Source organism: Empidonax traillii, unplaced genomic scaffold (assembly GCF_003031625.1).
Source record: "Empidonax traillii isolate 1590-97213 ecotype Southwest subspecies unplaced genomic scaffold, ASM303162v1 scaffold238:size1398292, whole genome shotgun sequence".
Lineage (NCBI taxonomy): Eukaryota > Metazoa > Chordata > Aves > Passeriformes > Tyrannidae > Empidonax > Empidonax traillii.
Window position 1 is genome coordinate 943,661 of NW_020955431.1, and position 21,304 is coordinate 964,964.

Here is a 21,304-nt window from a genome sequence, read left to right on the forward strand (position 1 = left end):
CAGTTTGGCTCTCTATGCCCTTCCTGACAATTCATAACATGGACTCTGCTTTCTCCTACTTCTTTTGTCAGCTAACATTTTTCATGCCTTTCTGCATTCTTTGTCACATCTGAGTGTTGAGAATTTGGGCAACAGCCTGCCTGTCTTTCAATATATGCCTCTTTTTAGATAAAAAATTAAGTAATCAAGTTTTAAAAACTGTATTTAATTTACTGCTTAACTATTTATGTTGTTTAATTACATAAAGAGTCCACATATAGAAAAAGTTGAGCTAACATGATTACTCACTCCCCCCATCATCTGCCTAAATCTCTCAACTACTGTAAATTATGAAAGCCAGTTATTTCACTCCCAGCTGCTCACATCCAGTATCTTCTTGAACCCGGTAAGTACAGGAGAAGAAAAAAGATTAGTTTAACCAGAATGTGTAACTGGCTATCTAAAAAAACCCATTAGGAAGTTCCTGATTCGTGAACACTTTTACACTGAAATGAAAGATCATGATCAGCAAATACTGGCCGTATTTACTTTTTCATGAAGATGAGCTATGAAAGGATAAATTACCAATGTATCTGTCATTTGCAACCCAAGGCCATTATTTTATGTTTATTAAAACACCATCAACCAAGGAATTCTAAACAACGTCAGAGATACTAATGCCTGTACATAACTACTAACTTTTATGGATGTTGTCATAATAATAAAAATATACCAGCTAATAGCCATTAATTCAAGAACAGTGCTATTACCAGAAAGTAATCTCATCTGTAATTTTTACAAGCTCTTATATCTGTGCAATCACAGAGCACGTACAGGATGGACAAGGGATCAGAGCCAGCCAGCACGGGTTTAGGAGGGGCAGGTCCTGTCTGACCAACTCGATCTCCTTTTATGATCAGGTGACCAGCCTGGTGGATGACGGGAAGGCTGTGGATGTGTCTATCTGGACTTCAGCAAAGCCTTTGACACTGTCTCCCATAATATACTCCTGGAAAAACTGGCAGGCCATGGCTTGGACAGGGGCACTCTGTGCTGGGTTAAGAACTGGCTGGAGGGCCGGGCCCAGAGAGTGCTGGTGAACGGGGCTGCATCCAGCTGGCGGCCGGTCACCAGTGGTGTCCCCCAGGGATCAGTGCTGGGCCCAGTCCTGTTTAATATCTTTACCTTACTGATGATTTAGATGAAGGGATTGAGTCCACCATCAGCAAATTTGCAGATGATACCAAGCTAAGGGGGAGTGTTGATCAGCTGGAAGGCAGGAGAGCTCTGCAGAGGGATCTGGATAGACTGGAGAGATGGGCTGACTCCAATGGGATGAAGTTCAACAAGGCCAAGTGCCAGGACCTGCACTTTGGCCACAACAACCCCATGCAGTGCTACAGGCTGGGCACAGAGTGGCTGGAGAGCAGCCAGGCAGAAAGGGATCTGGGAGTTTGGATTGACAGGAAGCTGAACATGAGCCAGCAGTGTGCCCAGGTGGCCAAGAAGGCCAGTGGCATCCTGGCCTGGATCAGGAACAGTATCGCCAGCAGGAGCAGCGAAGTGATTCTTTCCCTGTACTCAGTACTGGTGAGGCCACACCTGGAGTGCTGTGTCCAGTTCTGGGCCCCTCAGTTCAGGAAGGACATTGAGGAGCTGGAGCGGGTCCAGACCAGGTTGATGAAGGGACTTGAACACAAGTCCCATGAGGAGAGGTTGAGGGAGCTGGGGTTATTTAGCCTGGAAAAGAGGAGGCCCAGGGGAGACCTCATCACTCTCTACAACTCCCAGGTTGGTCTCTTCTCCCAGGCAGCTATCAGTAAGACAAAAGGGCATGGTCTTATGCTTTGCCAGTGGAAGTTTAGGCTAGATGTTAGGAAGAAATTCTTTACAGAGAGAGTAATCAGACATGGGAATGGGCTGGCCAGGGAGGAGGTAGATTCTCCGTCCCTGGAGGTGTTTAAGAAGAGACTGGATGTGGCACTTAGTGCCATGGTCTAGTAACTGTGGTGGTAGTGGATCAAGAGTTGGACTTGACAATCTCAGAGGTCCTTTCCAACCCATCTGATTCTATGATTCTATATACTACCCTTGGGTTTTCAAGAAACACAATGAAGCCAATTAAGTATCACTGAGGATTTTAAACTAAAAATTTTACAGGATAGCACTTACAATTTTTTGCATGTTACTCTTACAAGTCTTTTTGACACTTCAAGTCCAGAATCTTACCTAGAATGTGAATGTCAGCTTCCAGCACAATCTCAGAATAGCGAAATAGAATGACAAAGTCTTTCTCATCATATCTGACTCAAAAATAAATCAATTAATTTAAAACCAGAAAAAAATGAAGCAGAGCTAACTTACAAATATAATTACTATCCATACCAGGCAATACTCTCTGATAACACACAAAACTTGGTATCAGTCAGTCAATCCTATTCAACTATTCAACTGCTGAATGAAAGAACATGGGGTTTAGCAGTCAAAACTCACCTGTCAATGCAAACAGCTTGGAATCACAGGCTGACAGAATACAAAGGCATTTAGACAACATGAAATAAAACCTACTTGTTGCACATCCTGTTGAAAAACGCACAGCTGAAGCCGCTGGTGCAAGCGGACCTTTCGATGCTGCCAGATATTTTCCAGTTGGCGCTGGTGGTGCAGTACTTCATGGATGACATCCAGAACATGATGAACTGCTTTTGAGTAGTTGGCAGAAGCAGTGAGGGAATCGGAACTCCCAGGAGTCAAAGGTCTCTGGAGTTTGTCAAGGAGTGACTTCCCATCTTGGCTCACCTGACCACCAAAAAGGATGAAGAATTACTTGTCTTACCAAAGGCTTGTTAGGCCTTTTGTTCCCCCATCTCCTCCCTATTTTAGATGTCTTTAGGAACCAACAAATATAAAACTTAGGGCATGATTCTATCTCACACAATTTACAACTGTTGTTACAGCAAACTTAAATCTGATTAAATCACTTAAAACCTTTCCACACAGCACAGCAAGATACGCTTTTCCACAGAGTGTTTAGTGACTAGAAATGACTAGAAACAGTCATTTCTAAATGTCTTCTCTAATTTAAACCAGTAGAAAACCGCAGTAGAAATATTCAGATTTACCTTGCATGCTAACTAAAAAGCAATAATCCTATCTTACTTGGTCATTGTTACCATTTGGAGCTGAAAGCACTTTTCACTGGTGTTTCACTGTTCTGTCACTTTTAGCATGAAGCTCAGAGAACTGCTATAATTCAGTATCATTCAGCTACCTGTAAAGAACTTTTCAAATAGCTCATCTAGCAGACAGGAAAAAATCATCTGAAACTGCAAGACTGGAGTGTAAACAATAATCTGAACCCATCAAATCAACACAATGTCAGAAACAGCAAATTTGACAAGATCTTCCCTCAGTGGCTACTTTCAGTAATTTTTTAAGGAATCTAGGCACATTTTAAATTTGCTATTCAGTAGTCAAAAAGATCCAAATGAAAATTCTTTTCTAATAATTAGATTACAATTGAATTTATTTTTTTCTCAGTTCCAATTTAAGCTTTTTCATTTTAGTAATAAGTATCAACAGAGAGAGTGAAGCTCACTTGTGAAAAGTAGCCCCTGTAAAGTAAAGTCAGGATGAAAAAATGCACAGTCTATAGTAGTAGTATTTTTTCTTTTTTGTATCCAAAAGCATCATCTAGTAAGTCTTTCAAATATTTCAAGACAAAAGATTTCAATTATCTATCCAGATTCCATAAAACTCAGGTGGAAAAAAATTAATTGTGATGGCTCCTTGATCTGATTAGTTTATTAGCTTTACAAACAAATGACCACGCACAGTTTTTCTTTTGGAGTTAATAAAGTTTTCTTCCTTCCCAGTGCATGACTATACCTTAAGATTTCAGTGAGATGTATAACCTTATTTACACATATAACTTCATTTAAGGCACAGCTATTGGAGTTTCAGGCACACCAGTTATCTAAGTTTGGAAGCTAGTAAGTTTCTTTATTAGTAATATACAGTAATTACCCTCAGTAAAATCACACTGTCTAGTCTTAAGAGCATTTACTTCCTTAAAATTACTGTCTTCTACTTTGCAACCAAGTCATGTTATCAAGACACTGTAATCTAAAATGAATGACAGTGTTGTAATTTCCATAGTGTTCCTCTCTCTCTTCCCCCAGTGTTCATTCATCACAAAACGAAAGGAGCTCTGTACTGTAATAGAAATGAAGTCATACATCTAATAATGATAAGCAATAGTGGTGTAATATCTTGACACAGAAAGACACCTCCATTAATCTTCAAAAAGGAATGCAAAAAGGAGGTACACGACTTGTACATAAACATACAATTATTATTTCTGCACCAATTTTGGTTGCTAAAGCTATTGTTTTACCAGATGGCAAAAAGTAATGACTGGAACTCAGAAGAAAGGCACTTAAAGCTTACTCTTTTTTGAAAGGTATTTGCCAGAGCAATCCTATAATCTACCTATCTAATTTATTTTCATTATGCATCACCAGTAAGCAAACAGTCTTTAACATGCTAATCCACAGTAGTTATTTACACTTAAGAGTAGGCTCATCCAGTCACATCCCTGATGTAAACAAAACCCAAAACCACACATAAAATCAACCCAAACAGAACCAAATATAAAAAATGCCACTATTTTAACCTCAGTGCTTTATAATCATTATTCTAGAGTGATCTAGCCTTGGACTCACATGGAGCATGCACCTCAGCCTGCCTCTCTTCACATAAATCTATTACAAATGTGCTATTACCCTATTCCTTGTTTTAGAAAGAGACCCTTCCAATGACAAATGGTTGTAATGAAGAAAAAAACCTTACTCCAAAACATACTCTCAAGAATGAGTTACAACACTTACATGTAGTAATTTCACAAGTATTATCACCAGAGCTATGCTTCAGTATGTCATCAGATGAGCTGACACAGCAAGGTGGCGTAAATCAAGAAGAGATATATCAATTTCTATTTTACACAGAAGAACAAGAACTCCTGTAAACTCTGAACATCTGACTCACAGTCATAAAGTTTATGCAGGCCCCAAAATGGCAGGTATTCAAAAAAACAACCCAGTTTTGATATACTAACAACAGGACTGATTGTCAGCACTAATCTTATCTTCCTTTACTGCTAAATGAAATGTAACCAGACTTGGAATTCAGTTTCCACAATAAAGCTGCTTCATCACAAAATAGTTGTATCTTTAATATAATGTATAAATCACAACCATTAATTCAAACCCACATGACCTCCTTTAAAGAAAGGTGCAAGCTATGGCCTAGGCTACCTTGTGTGTGTCCACTGATCATTTTTTAAAAGATTTAACCAAATGCATAATTTTATGAGTACTAAACTAGTGTATTTAATCCAGACTAACATCAGTTCAATTTAATAGCAAAAACAATTCTATTCCATGATGAGAACAACCTGGCAAAAAAAAAAAAAAAAGAAAGATAAGTAAAGGAAGAAATGCAGAAAATACCTGCCATGTGAAATGAACACCCATTTGATTTCTAAGTTCAGCTAAGTAAACTTAAACTTTCTCTTTTCACAGAAAAAAAACTCAATATTTAAGAACAATAAATATAGATAGTCATCACTTTCTAGGCCACCTTCAGAACAACCATTTCATCCTAAGTTGTAAATGCAACCATTAGAAATACTGACAAATACTATGATTCCATTGTGTGCTGAATCCAAGATTAGAGCAGCAGCATAGGATACACTAGTCTTACAAATGATGACTACACAGGCATGCTGGCTCATTCATGTGTCTTTGACGTTGATAGAACTAAGTGTATTACCCTCTGGCTTGTCAAGTGACAAGTCCTTTGATGGTTAAGCCTTTTCTGTGAGGCAATTTCAGCAAAGGATTTTCAACAAAACACACTTAGAGGAATCTATGCCAACGGAATACTTTCCCAAAGAATACCCAGCTAAGTTCCCTTCAAGTAATTGTTTAGTATCAGACTGCTATTAAGAGGTAGTAACATGCAAACGTGAATTAAAACCTACTTAGTACACTGCACGGGTTGTTGGTACCACATATGGTTCCATCTTGCCTTTTAAATTTCTTTCAGAAGATAAAGGGGAAGATTTACCACTTCATTTTTGAACAATAGTAGCAAAATCCAGTATACTAAATTTAAAAAGAAGCCTAGCACTTGAGTTTCCAATTAATGCACTATGCACCAAGAGATGCCAATTCATGATCCAAACTTAACAAGACACAACTTGACCTAAGGAAACAAACAAGATACTTACCTCAGAGTAAGCCAAGGTAATATGCTCATATATCCCTTGATGATGATGGATAGCATCTTCTAAGTCTTGCAGTTCTGAGGGAAGCTCCACCTCACCACAGGCTTTACACCATGAGTCCACATTGCTCATATACTGCAACAGCGAAAAAAACATTCTGCTTGATTTTGGGTTCTACCAGTTAATACACACGTATTAGTAATATTCAAAGGACAGGCATCTGTGCAACAGTCACTTAAAAATCCTTACAGTATTTGTCTGTGAAATGGCCAGGATTAAGTTTATATCAGAATAGAAAGAAATATTCAAGTTTGACTAGTGCTTTTAAGTATCTGAAACTCTTCAAGCTCTTTAGAGGCAGCCTTCAGAACTGATTTAACTGTTGGCAACACTGATGCTTCAATTTTACTCTTGCTCTTCTCTTGACTTGGCAGCTATGAAAGTTTGTTTCACCTGCACCTATCATTTCAGAAGCATGAAAGCCATTTAAGGTCTTCTCTTCACAAGGAAGTAAAACCTCATAGTATCAGGAGGTGTATCACCTCACCTTTTTTTAATCTTCAGAGAAAACCATGTTACTTTGCACACGTGTGCACATGCAGATGAAGAATTACTGGTTCACTGAAACACTCCATAGTTGTCTTTTGCTAGAAAGAGGTTATCAAGGAGGCAAAGTAGTGTCAGGGCACAGCAAATTCACACCTCAGTCCCCAAAGCCCTAACTTCTACATGCAGAGAAGCACTAAATCCATTTGGCAAGCTACTACAGAAGCAAGCGTGTAAGGGATTTACAACTTCAGCAGTGGTCTCTTAGGACTAAAACTGAACTTTGAGCACATAGCTATGTCAGCATAACTGCTCAAGTCAAGCCTTTCAGGGGAAATTGAGGATACTGCAACAGAAAACTCTTACGCAGACAATTTAGGTTATCCCTGAAGTTTAAGTCATCTTGACAGACATGTATGCATAGTACAAGTTCTGCAAACTTACTTTTCACAGCTAGGGGGCATGAATTTTATACCCCTGTTATGATAGGAAAGGAAAGAGAAGAACGAACCTGTTTTTCTCAGAGTTTTCATAGTTGTTAAACCAAGCATGTGATCTGTTTAAAGTAAATTTGTCCTCTATTCACAACAAGTTCAAGACTCAAAAGTTTTAAGAGACTAAGCCATTTGTCTCATCATACATATTTTAATTCTTGGAGCACATGTAGTATTTTGAGGAAAAAGCAGATAATTTCTGGTACTCTGCTGTTGTTTCAAAGGTGGGCAGAAGGGAGATAGAGTACTTAGCTGTAAGATACTTATTTAATTCTCATTTCACCAAGGACCAGTTTAAAAAACCTCTGATGTTAAGCACTGAACACTAACAGAAGCTCCATATGGGACCACGGAGTTACACCTCTGGCACTAGTCAGCAGACACTGGAAGCTGGGTGCAGTCCTCACTGTGTCAGACAGTAGGCTGCAACACTTACCTGTCACTTGCAGGAGAACACAGGCATTCAAGAACGGTGTGTTATTTCTCGGGTTGCTTACTTTTTAATGTTTCTATGTAGGTCAAGCACCACCAGTCTCTAAAGGGGTCATTCCTCACATTCCAAACCCTCTTTCCTTGAACTCACTCTCCACTGTTAATGAAACAGCTAATGTATCACAGCCAGGTATCTTACAAAGCAACTAGGACAATCCATCACAGTTAATCATAAAATGAAAACCGCCGAAGGAGCAATTAAAAGTAAATTAATCCCAGCAGATGCTACACTATTTCCCTCATTCTTATCTTTTCTCTTGTTTACACTTACATTAGTGGTAAAGAAGGTAACACCAACCCTTACTACAGTTGCCCAGCACACAATCCCACAAAATTTAGTCCCCTGACTTCTGATGATGAGGATAGTTTTATTTCTTTTTTAATTGAAAAGGACAGCATTTGAGTCAGGTTATACCTGTTAACATTTCACTCATCTTTCCCTTAAATGTATGGCTGATAATGGCCAGTCTCTTGCGAACGAAGAACCGGGGAAGGTCTTTACACCTTCCAGCCTGCGCATTGGATTTTTTAGGTGAGACACAGCGTGCACGGAACTGAGCCCACCCTTTAATCCTAAGGTTCATCTGCCGGGGCCAAGCACGCTTGGACGGTGGCAGCGAGGTCCTCAGGACGTAGATGGATTGCCTTACAGGGCTAGCGAGCTCCATCTGCCCGGGGAGTGTCCTAACCGGGAATCGAACCCAGATCTCAGCGTTGACAACGCTGTGTTTTAGCCACTGCACCACCAGGGACACTCAGTATGGCTGACAGAGCTTAAATGTAAACCTGAATGATCCAAGTAATTAGAAAAACATCAATATTGATAAGGTACTACACTATGTCTATAAAATGCTTCAAGCTGATTGGTGACTCTTCTACAAGAAAACAATTCCTTCATCTCATTTTCATGTAGCTTTTCCGTAAAATCTGCTAAAAGTGCGTATTATCAGTTTATGCACTTTACCTTGGTCTGTCTTAGGACATTAAACCAATGTCACCACTAACCATAATAAAAAGCAGTGTGTATTTGCATCTTAATACATTCATATTTCTGGTGTCTAGATATTTATGAAGTTAAATATCTGTCTAGTGGAAATCAGAGAAAAAACTTAAAATAAACTGCACTGCCTATCTGTTTCTAAAGTTTTCAACTCCCAAGTGATTCCTTCATCGACTTCAAATTAAAGTTGTATCAGACATGAGACTTTTTCTTGGATATAATTTAGCAAGGCAAATGGAAAGAAAAGTATCTACATATAGCACATCAGAGCTTCAATCAGCCATAACCATCCAAGAACCTCTGCTCTCCAAATACACCAGGGATGTACAGAGCAGACAGTCTATAATATCAACGGGTGACTCAACTGTGCACACATAGCCACTCCTTCAGAACTGAATTCCCTGGAGGGCAAAACACGCTTTCACCATTAAGACTATTAACTTGGGGATATTTATTCCGATTTCCCCTACATATACCTCTTCTCTGGCAGTTTCACATGGTTAATGACTTAATTAAAATAATTGGTAAAGGCCTAAAGCTAATTTTTTTTTAATATATGAGGAATCTCTCATGAAATACTAAGTAAACATCACCCACCACAATTTCAGATTCAGACAGTTAATTAAGTTCTCAACTTTCAGGCCAGTTCAACTTAGTTTTCTATAAGCAAGTACTGTGAGTTAAATCTTGACACTCCAAGGACTGATTGGGGTGGAGTGGTGAGGACAACAGAACAAGTTATGATTTCTAGATGTAGGAAAGGCATTATATCAGTATTAAAAGCTTTATACAGTTAAGCATTTCTGTCCACTTCATTCTGATTGACAGAGATAATTTGGTTGCTTTACCTTGCATTGATATGGGCAAATAATTTTGTGGAGAATTTAAAGGCTAAACTGAGGAGAACGAGTTTTTGTTTGATTATCAACTGAAACTGGCAGAAATAAATGTTCTGCCTTTCTTGCCAACCTCTTCCATCACTTTTTTGTACTTTTAACCAAATCAAAAGCAAACAGCACAACTAACCATTCCAGCACATAAACTTTTTGTTGGCGCCCTCTCCATTCACTAACCTGTTCAGCCTTCTGATGGAAGATGGAGGACATGTCCAGTAATGTGCTACGTTCATCCAAGGCTGCAGCAAATGCCTTCCACTCTTGCTCCAACTGACTAGCAATCTGTTTGATTTGTTGTGAAGCATAATGGCCAGACTCGATCAGGCGATTTGCTACTGACATGATGCGGCTTATGTTTACATACACATTCTGTGGAGAAGAAGGATGGAAAAATTAGTGGAAGTTAGCAGACCATTGAAATACAGAGGTATACTTCTAAAAAAAAAAAATCTATTTTATTGCAGTACTGCTTAAAAGACTGGTTTTATTTGCCAAGTTTGTACATTCCAAACTTCAGAATCTAGGTGTATAACGTGACAAGTGAGAAAGATGACTTGAAATAATCAGAGTCTAAAAGTCACATTAACAGTCAGCTTAAGCAAATTCATATTATTTGAAGACATATTATTACAATGAAGAGGAGGAGTTAACCATGTTTTACAACAATCTCAATAAAAATGTGTAGTCAACAAGACATTCAGACACACATGATATGAGAGAATCAAAGTATAATTAGTAAGCACCCGATCTATCCACAGTATCCGCATGTGCAACACCACTCTACAAACCTTTACATCAACTTCTGAAAGTCACTTTTAAAGTAACTAAATTTTCCTGCAACTATACTCCCTTTAAGCTAGCACTGAAAATTAGAAAAATAAGGTTCAAAATCAGAAGTATTCTCTAGCATCCCGGCATTACTCACTGATGGCTCTTTGTCACTCTGATTTTGAATGAATAGTTTCTTATTCCTGCAAAGCCAGAAACAAGAACAACTTCACGACCAAAAGGTTTCTGAGTAGCCCTTCCAGAGTTACATGTATATAATACTGACTTGACACTTCTTTCAACTGGGCAGACTCCCATACATCTCGAATGAAGTTCTTAGAATGACAGGATTGTTGAAGTTGGAGATCATCTGAAGTCCAACCACATAGATGCTGCCCAGTGCCTGACACTGACTGGCTGGAGCAAGTGTTGCAGTTCTACCAGGCTTCACTGTTCAGTCTCATCTGAGTGGTAATTAGCACAGGTCTCTATTAATTGTAAACTGTATGCATATGTGCAAGCAGGAGCATACCTGACACAATCTACACCTCAGCTGGTCCACCTAATAAACTGAGCAAAGCAGTGTCATGTTGACTGTTTTCCTTTCTGCACAGTATCACCTCTCCATTTTTTAGGTTATCTCACACACTTCTGCTCTCCTTTTAATCAGGGCAGAACAACTGGAAGAATACAAATCTGCTATTTCTAACAACTTTTAAAAGACTGGAGTGTATTTAGGCCTATTTAAGTGTATGCAGCGTAAATATAAGACTGCTAAATGAATCCTTAAATGGTCTTGACAGTTGTGAAAAAAAAAATTGCCAAAAGAGAAAAGAATAAAGGCAATAGCAGACCGCCACTTGAACTATTTCTATACCATTATCAATAAATTTTTTAAATTCTGAAACACCAGTTAAAAATTAAGGACACGGTACTGCAAATGTGAAGCAAAACAAATTAAAACTAAACTGTGGTTAACATGTATTCATTTTCCCATGGCAATCTGGCTTCAGAAGTGTGGAAGAATACCCCCCGTAGCAGTATGAATATGAGTTAATATGCTGACAGTTGAACACTTTCCAAGCTATGTACACCACATTCCGTCCCTCGAAAAAGAGCAACCAAAGAACAACTAACAATAATCTAAACTTTTTCCCTCACTTTGTGATACATCTACTAAAGGTTTAAGTGATGGTATTTTAAAATGCAATGACCCAAGAGATTGACTTAGTTAAGGAGGAAACGAATCTCCAATAGTATCTTGCAACAGTTAGACTGTCTTCAGTTGATCCTTCAAGGTTAACAAATTATGTTCCATTTCCTACAAGGACAGGCGAGTCCACAGTCATTATTACATCACAACTACATATTTCGCACACTGCTAGAGAGATGAGAAACACTGTTGCAAGTACACCGGTGCTCATTCCCCAGGGACTGATATCATATTCATTGTATGTATTTATATCCTGGCTATAGTTAGGAAAGCAACAGCTATGAGGTAATAACTGCTAAAGATTTATTTAGTGATCTCATTTACATTGTGTGAATATGCAAGAAGCACCCAGAGCTTCTAAATGTGTCTCCACTGCCTCAAAAGTGAAAGGCTGAAGTGATACTGCATTGCCTGATCTCTTCAGTGACCAATGACAGAACCTCAGGGAATCGCCTGAAGTTGTGTCAGGGAAGGTTTAGGTTGAGTATTACAAAAAGGTTCTTCACCCAGAGAGTGGCTGAGTGCTGGAACAGGCTCCCCAGTGAAGTGATCACAGCACCAAGCCTGACAGAGGTAAAGAAGTGTTTGGATGATACTCTCAGGCACATGGTATGCATGTAGTAGGCATATGGTAGGCACAGGTGCTCTTGGGAATGGTCCTGCACAGGGCTAAGGGTTGGACTCGATGATCCTTGGGCATCCCTTGGCATATTCTGGGATTTTTCCACTGTCTCACACACATGACTATTGTAACAAGACTAAAATGTGAACAATTCAAGTTACCGCACTACACTGTGTTTAGTTAAGTACAAGAATGTACTTAGTACGATGATTTTCTCTCAAAATGCTCTTTAGCCAGAAGCTGAAAAGACACCTTACAATATCTGGAAAGCTCCTCATTGCAGAATTATTCTCTAAAGGGAGAATACGTATAAAGCAAGTATTGCTGAGCAGGCAACACAGATTAGTAGCTCAACACAAGCTGTAGTGCATTCTGTCAGTCTTTGGTGCGTGCCTGAAAGGCAAGAACACAGGGGAAAAGCACAGGTGACAGCCTACCAGCGTAAGTGAACTTCTATCACACTCGATACAAAATAAACCTGGCAGGTGACCTGAAGGTTCTATTTTATTTCCTGATTTTCCCAAACACATTTAGAGAATGTTTGTTTAGCTTCAAGATTTCAAACAGTTGTTTTCTGACACAGAAACTATTAAGAATTCAGTTTTAAATGTCATCACCTCAGTGACATGGTCCATAAGCATCATAACTCACATCTCTGTATATACTGTAATGAGTTGCAACTATATGACTACGATGAAAATAATTTAGCAATGGAATTTTCAAATCATCTGCCACTTCATACACAAATGGCCATCAAAACATGGTGTAGCATTAATGTATGAATTAACACCTGCTTTAATGATTAAATGTTCTCTAATATCTCCTCTAGTCTCATTCTTGAAGCAACACTAAAACTTTCAGTTTTGGAATCCAAACTTTACAATGAGGGCTGCAGAACAACTAAAGGTGTAACCTGATCTATTTCCTTGATAAAAAACAAACTCAGCAACATCAAGACTACAAGTAAGGGAAGTGTGTAACCTGTCCTTTAACTACAAGGATCCTCTAAATATTCTCAGGAAACTGTTTAACCACCACTGGAACGAATGAAATATAATTTCACTCCTAATTTCTTCAAATTTATCATCCCTTTCCTATGTTTTTTTATGTGGACCTGGGGAATCTTACTGCAAGACTTTATAAGTCCAATGCTAACACTACCTTCTTTCCTCCTTCACTTTTCACTTACCTTCCCTTACTCATAGTAAACACCCACGCCTTCAACCTCTCCTTACAGCCACATCATTTTCATGTAGAGGTTTCCAATTACAACATTAAGTACGGGGCTCTAAACTGGACCTAGTTCTCTAATAGGATCAACTGAATCAGGGCAATTTCTTTACAAATCTGAAGTTCAGCACCCCCAATAAGTACTAAAAGTGATGTAAGATTTGTTTATTTTCAGTAATACCACTGTCTGTTCTTTTAGTTTGTGATTCATTGACATGAGCATACTTGTTGCTGTATTAACAAGCTGACTGCTTTTTAAAATCTGTTTATTTGTTTCTTCCTTAGGCAGGTTGCACATCTAGCCTGTTCTGTTTCACCTTGTTGACTTTTGAGTGCTCCTCAGAAGCTGAAAATAGCCTGAACTCATTTTACCTTTTTCAGTCTGTTCTCAGGTAGGTGGCATCCAGATACTGTATCTAAGCATTAACTGCTATGGCACTAAAAAGATTCTCTTAGGCATGTGCACTCAAAGCACATCCTTCCCAATCTGACCATGACCCACACCTGTGCATTCTCTGAACTTCAAAAACATCAGAAACACATGGTTTGCTTGACTATGGTTACCCAGAACAACCAAAACCTTGACTGAATACATTTTACCTCCTGTGCTGCCCCATGCCTATTTAGAGTCTTTGTCTATTAGAGATGTTAGACTGGTTGGACAGCTGACGGATTTAACTATTTAACTTTCATTTATTTATTTTACTGCAAGCACTACCTAAGCAAAACATTAGATTAATAACATAAAAATAAGTTTAAAAAATCCAACCCATAAAACCCACCAAACCCCACAAAACAGACATGTCTCCACCAAGGATGAAGAGGTGGCTTACTACTGTTCATCATGCTACACGAAGCCTTTTGTGAAAATCTGCATTTCAAAGCAATCTGAGGAAGAATGCTCAATTCACAACCTTTGGTCTTGCTCTCATTTGTGAAAATCCCAGAGGACCAAGGGCAGTTCTAGAATTCACATGGTGCTTAATTCTATCTCAAGCAACAAATCTATATGGTTACAAAAGTACATATTTAAAGTAAAAAGAATCTCAAGAGTGAAATAATATCAATAATATAAAAGAAGAAGAAAAAGTTACACAAGCTGTCAGCTAAGGTGATTTTACCTCACCTGACCTTCTTCATGTTTCCTTTTGTACCAGTCCCTGTGGCTGGATCTGAGCAAGCCAAACAGGTCATCTTTATAACTTTTAACTTTGCAAGCCTAGTGATACTCCATCATTGTGTTCATCCTTTTATTTTAACATCCCAAAACTCTCAGCAGTGCTCATTTCTGGCATTCTTTTTTCTGGAAACCATTCAATATTTGATTACTACCTTGATAAAGTAGTTTAGTGTACACAATCAGCCTGTTCTGAGAAGAATAATCAACTTAGCAACATACTTACAATTGACACTGGACTTTTTGGACTGTGGTTAATAAACGTAACTTCTACTGATGGTCCTATTGACGCTGAGACAAGAAGTAGTCATAGCACACTCTTTAATAGTAGCATGTGCCAGCTTTCTCCAAACAAAGTTTCATTTTGCCTACATCACTTCCCAAGCATTTTAACCCTCTCCAGTGCATTGCAAGGCACAGATAAAATGTAATGAAAACAAGGCCGTTTGGTCTAGCAACAGGACTAGAAAATGTTCAAGCAGATAACATCCTCCTCCTCACCCATACTTCACGTGACTTCTTGTTTTCCTTGTGCACCAGCAGATGTATAGAAAATGGCAGGAAAAAGAGTGGACAGACACGGAATCACTCTTTCTCAGTCTCGCATGCAAGACTGACTAATCACATAATCATGGGTACTTTATTTTTGCAGTTCAAAAACTCAACACATAAATTTTGTACTTGCAACTCCTATGATGTCTTATTTGAAATTTTCTCCCTTAAAAGGTACTAAAATTGTGTTTTGAGAAGTGAAGCATCGGTTTAGTCACCCAAAGAGGAACGTTAAGCTGAAACTGAGTGTTGCTCAACTCAAATAAATCTTGGGACTTGACAACAGCAATTTACTGTTGCTGAAAGCAGGCCTTTTAAATTGTACTGAAAATCCATCCTCATCTTTAGAGAGCAGAATCATTGAGAATTTGTTTTTCCCCATAGTTACGGAACACGGGATCTACCCGCCTTATAAAGACACAGTTTTGACATTTATCAGTGCACAGCCTCTCAAATTCAGGAGTAACAGGAGGTCACATACCTACAGCTGCACATGTGAACTGTCCTTCAGTCAGCAACTCTTTTAGCCACATCAACCTGTGTGTTAATCAGTGGTAACCAAATATATGTCCATCTTCAATGCACAGCACTACACCTATCCAGCTTTGCTCTGGGACAGGTTCATTGCAGTGAGAACCAGTGTGTGTATTAAGCTTAAAATTTGCATGAACTTATTCCTTTTACCTTGAAGTGCAACCATGTAAGCCTATCACATACTGAATACAAAAGATTCCCAGACAGACCACTTGCTAACGAAACTGCTGAAAGTAAAGTTATATTTCCTCCGTGGATATATTCTTTCCCTTTTTGTTTTATAACGTTTGGTTTTACGCTTCCAACTACTTTGTGTTAATACTGAAAATCAGATTCTAAAAATGGCAGAAACCCATTACAGGGGAAAAAAAAAAAAAGGCAAATCTTTGTTCTTGATGTAACCAACTTCTATTAATGACAGGAACTAAGTCACTTTCACAATGTTTTACATCCAAGTGGCTCATTTCAGACTAGAAGACCAGATCAAAATTTTGGCATCTCACCCGAAGGCCGTCACTCCTTCTCAGCTGAGTTTGGCATAAACAGCTGCAGAAGTTGCCCTCCTGCACCTCTTAAAAAGCCAAGCAGCTACTTGGGAAGGAAGGGGAGATGAGAGAAAAAGGGTAGCACCTGCTGTGGAGGGGAACATGTGCCTTGGCAGCAACCACAATATGTTGGAAAAAGCAGCTGCAACATCAGAGTTAAGCTGTGAGCAACTGTAAGAGGTTGCATTTAGCTGCTTAGGCAGCATTTATCCTTTGAACAGCCCATCCCTACCTAAAGTGAGCCTAAGAAAACTACCTAGAAAGCAAGTTCTATTAAGGTCCAGTTAGGGTCACAATGAAAAGCCTTCAAAATCTCCTGCAATAAATAAAGCTTATACATAGTTGTCTTCCTTCCTCCACTCTATCTAATTGAATAATTTTGCATTGTTGTAGAGGGGTTAAAAGTTAAATTCCACTTCTAGCATTATAGCATTCACATAAGAGATCTTAAATCAACTTTGATTGCTTAAAAGTTACAGTGACAGGAACGGTGAACTAAGAGCAGCTTGTTAAGCATAGAGTATATGTGGAGAGTGGTCAGAGAGAAGCTAAATATGCTTGCAGGAGTTAGGACTGCCCAACATTTTTCCACTTAAAAGCTAATGAAAAAGAAGGCTTGCCAAAATTCAATCAGTTCATGTCAATTTTTTATGTCACATTCAGCTTAATCTTTGCTCTTAATCTATATGAAAGGCTTTGGCTATATAACCAAATAAAATCCAGAAAATCTGAACGCTGCTTAAATCAAAACCAGCGACTGATTATTTCGAATTTGCATTTTCCTATTCCATGCCAAAGAACCCCTCTTGGAGGAGATTATGCTAGAGAAACACAAAAAAAATGCAGCTTGTTTTTCCCTTTTTGAACGTTGGGATAGTTTAATTTGCCCCAAATTTAAGCTGCTCCCTGTACGCTTCAAGAAATCATTTTGCAGGCTGAGAAAAAGTCCCCTGTAATTAATGCATTTGACAACTACAGGCAAAAGAGAGATTAACAGCAAAAGACTAATAGCAAACATGGAGCAGGAAGGATTATGCTGCATCGCTCAAGTGCTTCCTACTGTTGATAGCATCTGAGCAGTACAAAAGCAGGGAAAAACAAGAAAAAGTCATTCCATTTGAAGGAAAGAGGACAACAGTGACTAATACCGAGGCAGGCTGACAGATGAAAAATTTAACCTTTGGAGTACAAGCTTAAGAATTGCCTGGAAGGCCATTCAAAATTGCTACATTCCGAAAGTCATCTCATGTCAATGGCATCTACTGTCATCCTGTGAGTTTGCTTCTGCTTTACTTCATATCTGAGCAGTGAGGAACAACAACGAGGTGCTCCATAAGGGAGCTAATACCTATGCCACAAAGCAAACCTAATGGTCAAAGTTACATCCATATATGATGTTACATAACTTAATTGCAAAGTTCCCCAACATTTGCTTTACTCTTTTCAGAAAGTACATACTGATTTTCATTTTTTTTAAACTTTTTCAAACATAGCTGAGTTGTTAAAGAAGAAAATGTACCTTCTCTAATGGTGTCTTCTATTGCCTTAACTCCAGCTATACCATACACAAGAGCTGCCTTACTAGCCCTTCTGTTACTTCAGCAAGACACATTACTCAGCTAAGTTTACTTTGCCACTCTCTGCAATTAGTAGTCCTGTCCTACAAAAAGACTCTCTTGCAAGACTTGATTGTTTCAACCATACTGTAATTCAATTCCCATCCTTGGACTGCCAAGAACGGTAATTTCTAAAAAGACTGGTAATGTTCTTCCTTCATTGATCTGACAGACAGGAACTGGATTTAGGCTCAGACTCCTAGGGTTATTTAAATACTTCAAATGCTCCTGCTGTAAGGGACCTGAAATGTACTTGAGAATTTCATCCCTATGTTCAAACAGGGATTCATGAAACGGAAAATAAACAGCTTTTACTCACTGCCAGTTAAAATCCAAATATTTAATTGCAGTCTACTTACAGCTCATCCTAAGATGATATTTGCCTGAGAAAATTTTTTGGGTTAACTCCATTATACTGTGCCAGAAATGGGAAATGTCTTCTTAAAAACATGGAAAATTATTATGCCAGGCTCAGCTACTCTTCAGAACTTTTTGTCTGAGTTGCAATCTATTCAGAAGATCCTAAGAACGACTTCTTTCAAAATGGAGAGCTAAAATCGGTACTACACGAGTCTCTCAAATTTCATACAAGACCCAAAGCAATACTCAAACACACATCCCAGGTTCTAGAAGGTTGTACACTTTTATTTGAGGATGATGAGGCTGCACTGAACACAGCCATTTGTCAAAACAATTTTGTTGCTTGATCACAGTATCTCTGTACTTGACTACTCTTTATTTTCCTCCTTTGTGTTTTATAATTTCACTGCTCCAATACAAATTCGCACTACTTGTAAAGAAGGAACAATTTACTTACAAATTCTACCTTGACATAGAACAAATGGATAATTTGTCTCTTTGTGTGGTGAAGGGAGGCCTGTTCTTACCATACAGTTCATGGCAAAGTGATTGTGCTGTGTCTGAAGTTCCATTGCGTGGGGGTGACTGGTTCCAATCTCTGTGTAGCTGTTCAGAAACAGACCTTTGTTGTGTGTGATCCAGTCAAACATCTACATGAAAATATTAAGGAAAGAAAAAAAGTTCAATAATTTGTTATGGCAGAAATCATAGACAAGTAATTTAAGCAATCTGTGAAAAGAGAAGACAGAGTCTAAGGCCACAAAAATCAATACTAATCCTCTTTCCCTTCTAAATTATATGATTTTAATCCAATCATTGATGAAATCTATCTTTCTAGATCAAACAGCTGAGGCTGTTACCGGTACCTTTACTACAGATGTTTATCTCAACAAGCTACAGTAAAGTCATAATTGTAAACTTCATTATTACTAAGAAGCCATAGTAAACAAACAGACTTGGAGCACAGCCCTGAGCTGTCAAGCTTATACGTTCGCTAATGTCAGCACTTCTTGACGTCAGCCGCTTAGCAATTTAAATGAAAACAGCAACTCATGGAAATTAAATATAAATTCATTCTTGCTGATCAAGTACTTCAGCAGCAAGTTTAATAATTTTAGTTCATAACTTTACAGCAGATTTGAAAACAATTGTTCTATTTCTAGATGACTTAATAAAAGTATACTTGAGCAAAGAGTTACACATTACCTTCTTCCAAAGAAGTCTAAGAAGAACCTTTAAATATATTTGTTTTTGAGAACAAAAAACCCAATATTTTAATATTCAAACAAATTTTAGTAAAGACCCTATTTGGCAATGGTCATCAGTGGATATACACAGGTTATGTTAACAGCGGCACTGGAAGAAAAAGTTTTCAAAGACCAAGCAACACATCAAAAACTAAGTTTAACACCCCACCCGATGGGGGTTTCGATGGTCTTGAAATCTTTGCTGAATCTCAGCAAAAAAGATACTGCTGGATAGCCTGAAAAAGACTGTTCAGGAAATAACAATATCAATAAGGAATAAATATTTTTTTAAAGATCTTTCAAAATATCCTGGCGAACAAAACCATACCCAGTATTCATTCCAGGTCCGTAACAAACCAAATTATAAGTAGAACACAAGATGGTAAGGACTGTAAACCAAACTTCTAAGAGCTTAGACAACTGAGATAGCTAATCACATACTCCTAAAATTTTCTGCTTCTTATCTAGAACACAGTGAAGACATGCTAGAACATAGTTCAAAACAGACTGGTCCTGCTCACGACCACCTTTCTCTAGGTCATCTTAATTTCCTGCCTTCAGACATCTACAGGGCAATTCCAGATTCCCTCCCACCTCGCCCGTTTTTGCCTTTTTTTCTTCCGGACAGAGATCACGGAGTTGAGCAAGTCCTCCAAAAGGAACGTGTGTTTTTCTCCTCATACAATACCCTTTATCTTTCCAACAAAGATCCTGTCCTTTCCCACATTTAAGAAAAACACATAGACATCCACTGATAAAGAAGCCATGAGCTATGAAATCTAATCTGATATAAGCAGTAAAAATAAGGGCTGCAAACAGATTAAGGCAAGGGTCTTAATCCAAAAGTGAGTTGGGATACTACACAAACCTTCTTTTTAATCTTTTTTTTACTGGCTGTTGAGAGAATAAAGTCTCAGGTGAGCTAGCTGCTGTCAACCTCATTTTGAGGTGCCTGATACTTCCCTTATGAAAGAAAGATGTGTTAATTTAATAGTGACTTATTCTTGCAATCAGAAACCTAGAAAACACAGATAGGAGCTTATGCAACCACATGGCAGGACAGAGGTCAATCCCACAGGCTCAAGTATTTCTCAAGAAGTTTCTTAAAGCCCAAGTTATATAAGCAACTTGGTCAAAGATGAGTAAATAAAAAAAATATATTTTGATGGCGCTCTGACAGTACTGAAAGATATGCTATAACACAGAACAATTAATGCTGCATGGAAGTGGCTGATAAAAAACATTTGGACCTGAAAGAACAATACTATACCAACAGCTTGCTATTTTCTAAATAATGCTATGATTAATAATTTTATAATTATCTCAACTCTTTACATGTCCCTACTACTTTCAGCTATATCTCTTCAGTAAACACTTGCTTTAAATGGTACTTTTACAAATTATTTCTTTTTTAAACACAGCACAAAACATTAGAGTAGTGTAAAACAAGTCCCTGAGGTGAAACACGTTTGCTCTGCTTTTACTCTTCCTGATGCATTTGGAGAGCAGGATACCGGTTTAACACAGACCTTTGGTTTCATCCAGTTCAGGCAATCTTAAATAAAATACTTTAAGAAATCTAAATACTTTAGGAACTCTGACAAAGGCCATACTGACCACTTGATTGCATAGTTCAAGTTACTACTTCCCCCGGGAGAAAAACTCCCCACCCTTCCTTAAAGTTATTTGTTCCATGGTAACAAGTCAATAACAAGTGATTGTAATACCATTCTACATGAAAACA

General features: G+C 38.3%; 1 protein-coding gene across 1 annotated transcript in view; it reads right to left on the bottom strand.

Moving 5' to 3' along the window:
• TRIO (trio Rho guanine nucleotide exchange factor) overlaps nucleotides 1-21,304 on the bottom strand; it is a 250,107-nt gene that overhangs the window by 145,761 nt on the left and 83,042 nt on the right. Inside the window, 4 exon segments of the mRNA XM_027888455.1 lie at nucleotides 2,548-2,778; nucleotides 6,272-6,403; nucleotides 9,874-10,065; nucleotides 18,841-18,963. Of these exon segments, the coding sequence (XP_027744256.1) occupies nucleotides 2,548-2,778; nucleotides 6,272-6,403; nucleotides 9,874-10,065; nucleotides 18,841-18,963 (678 nt within the window).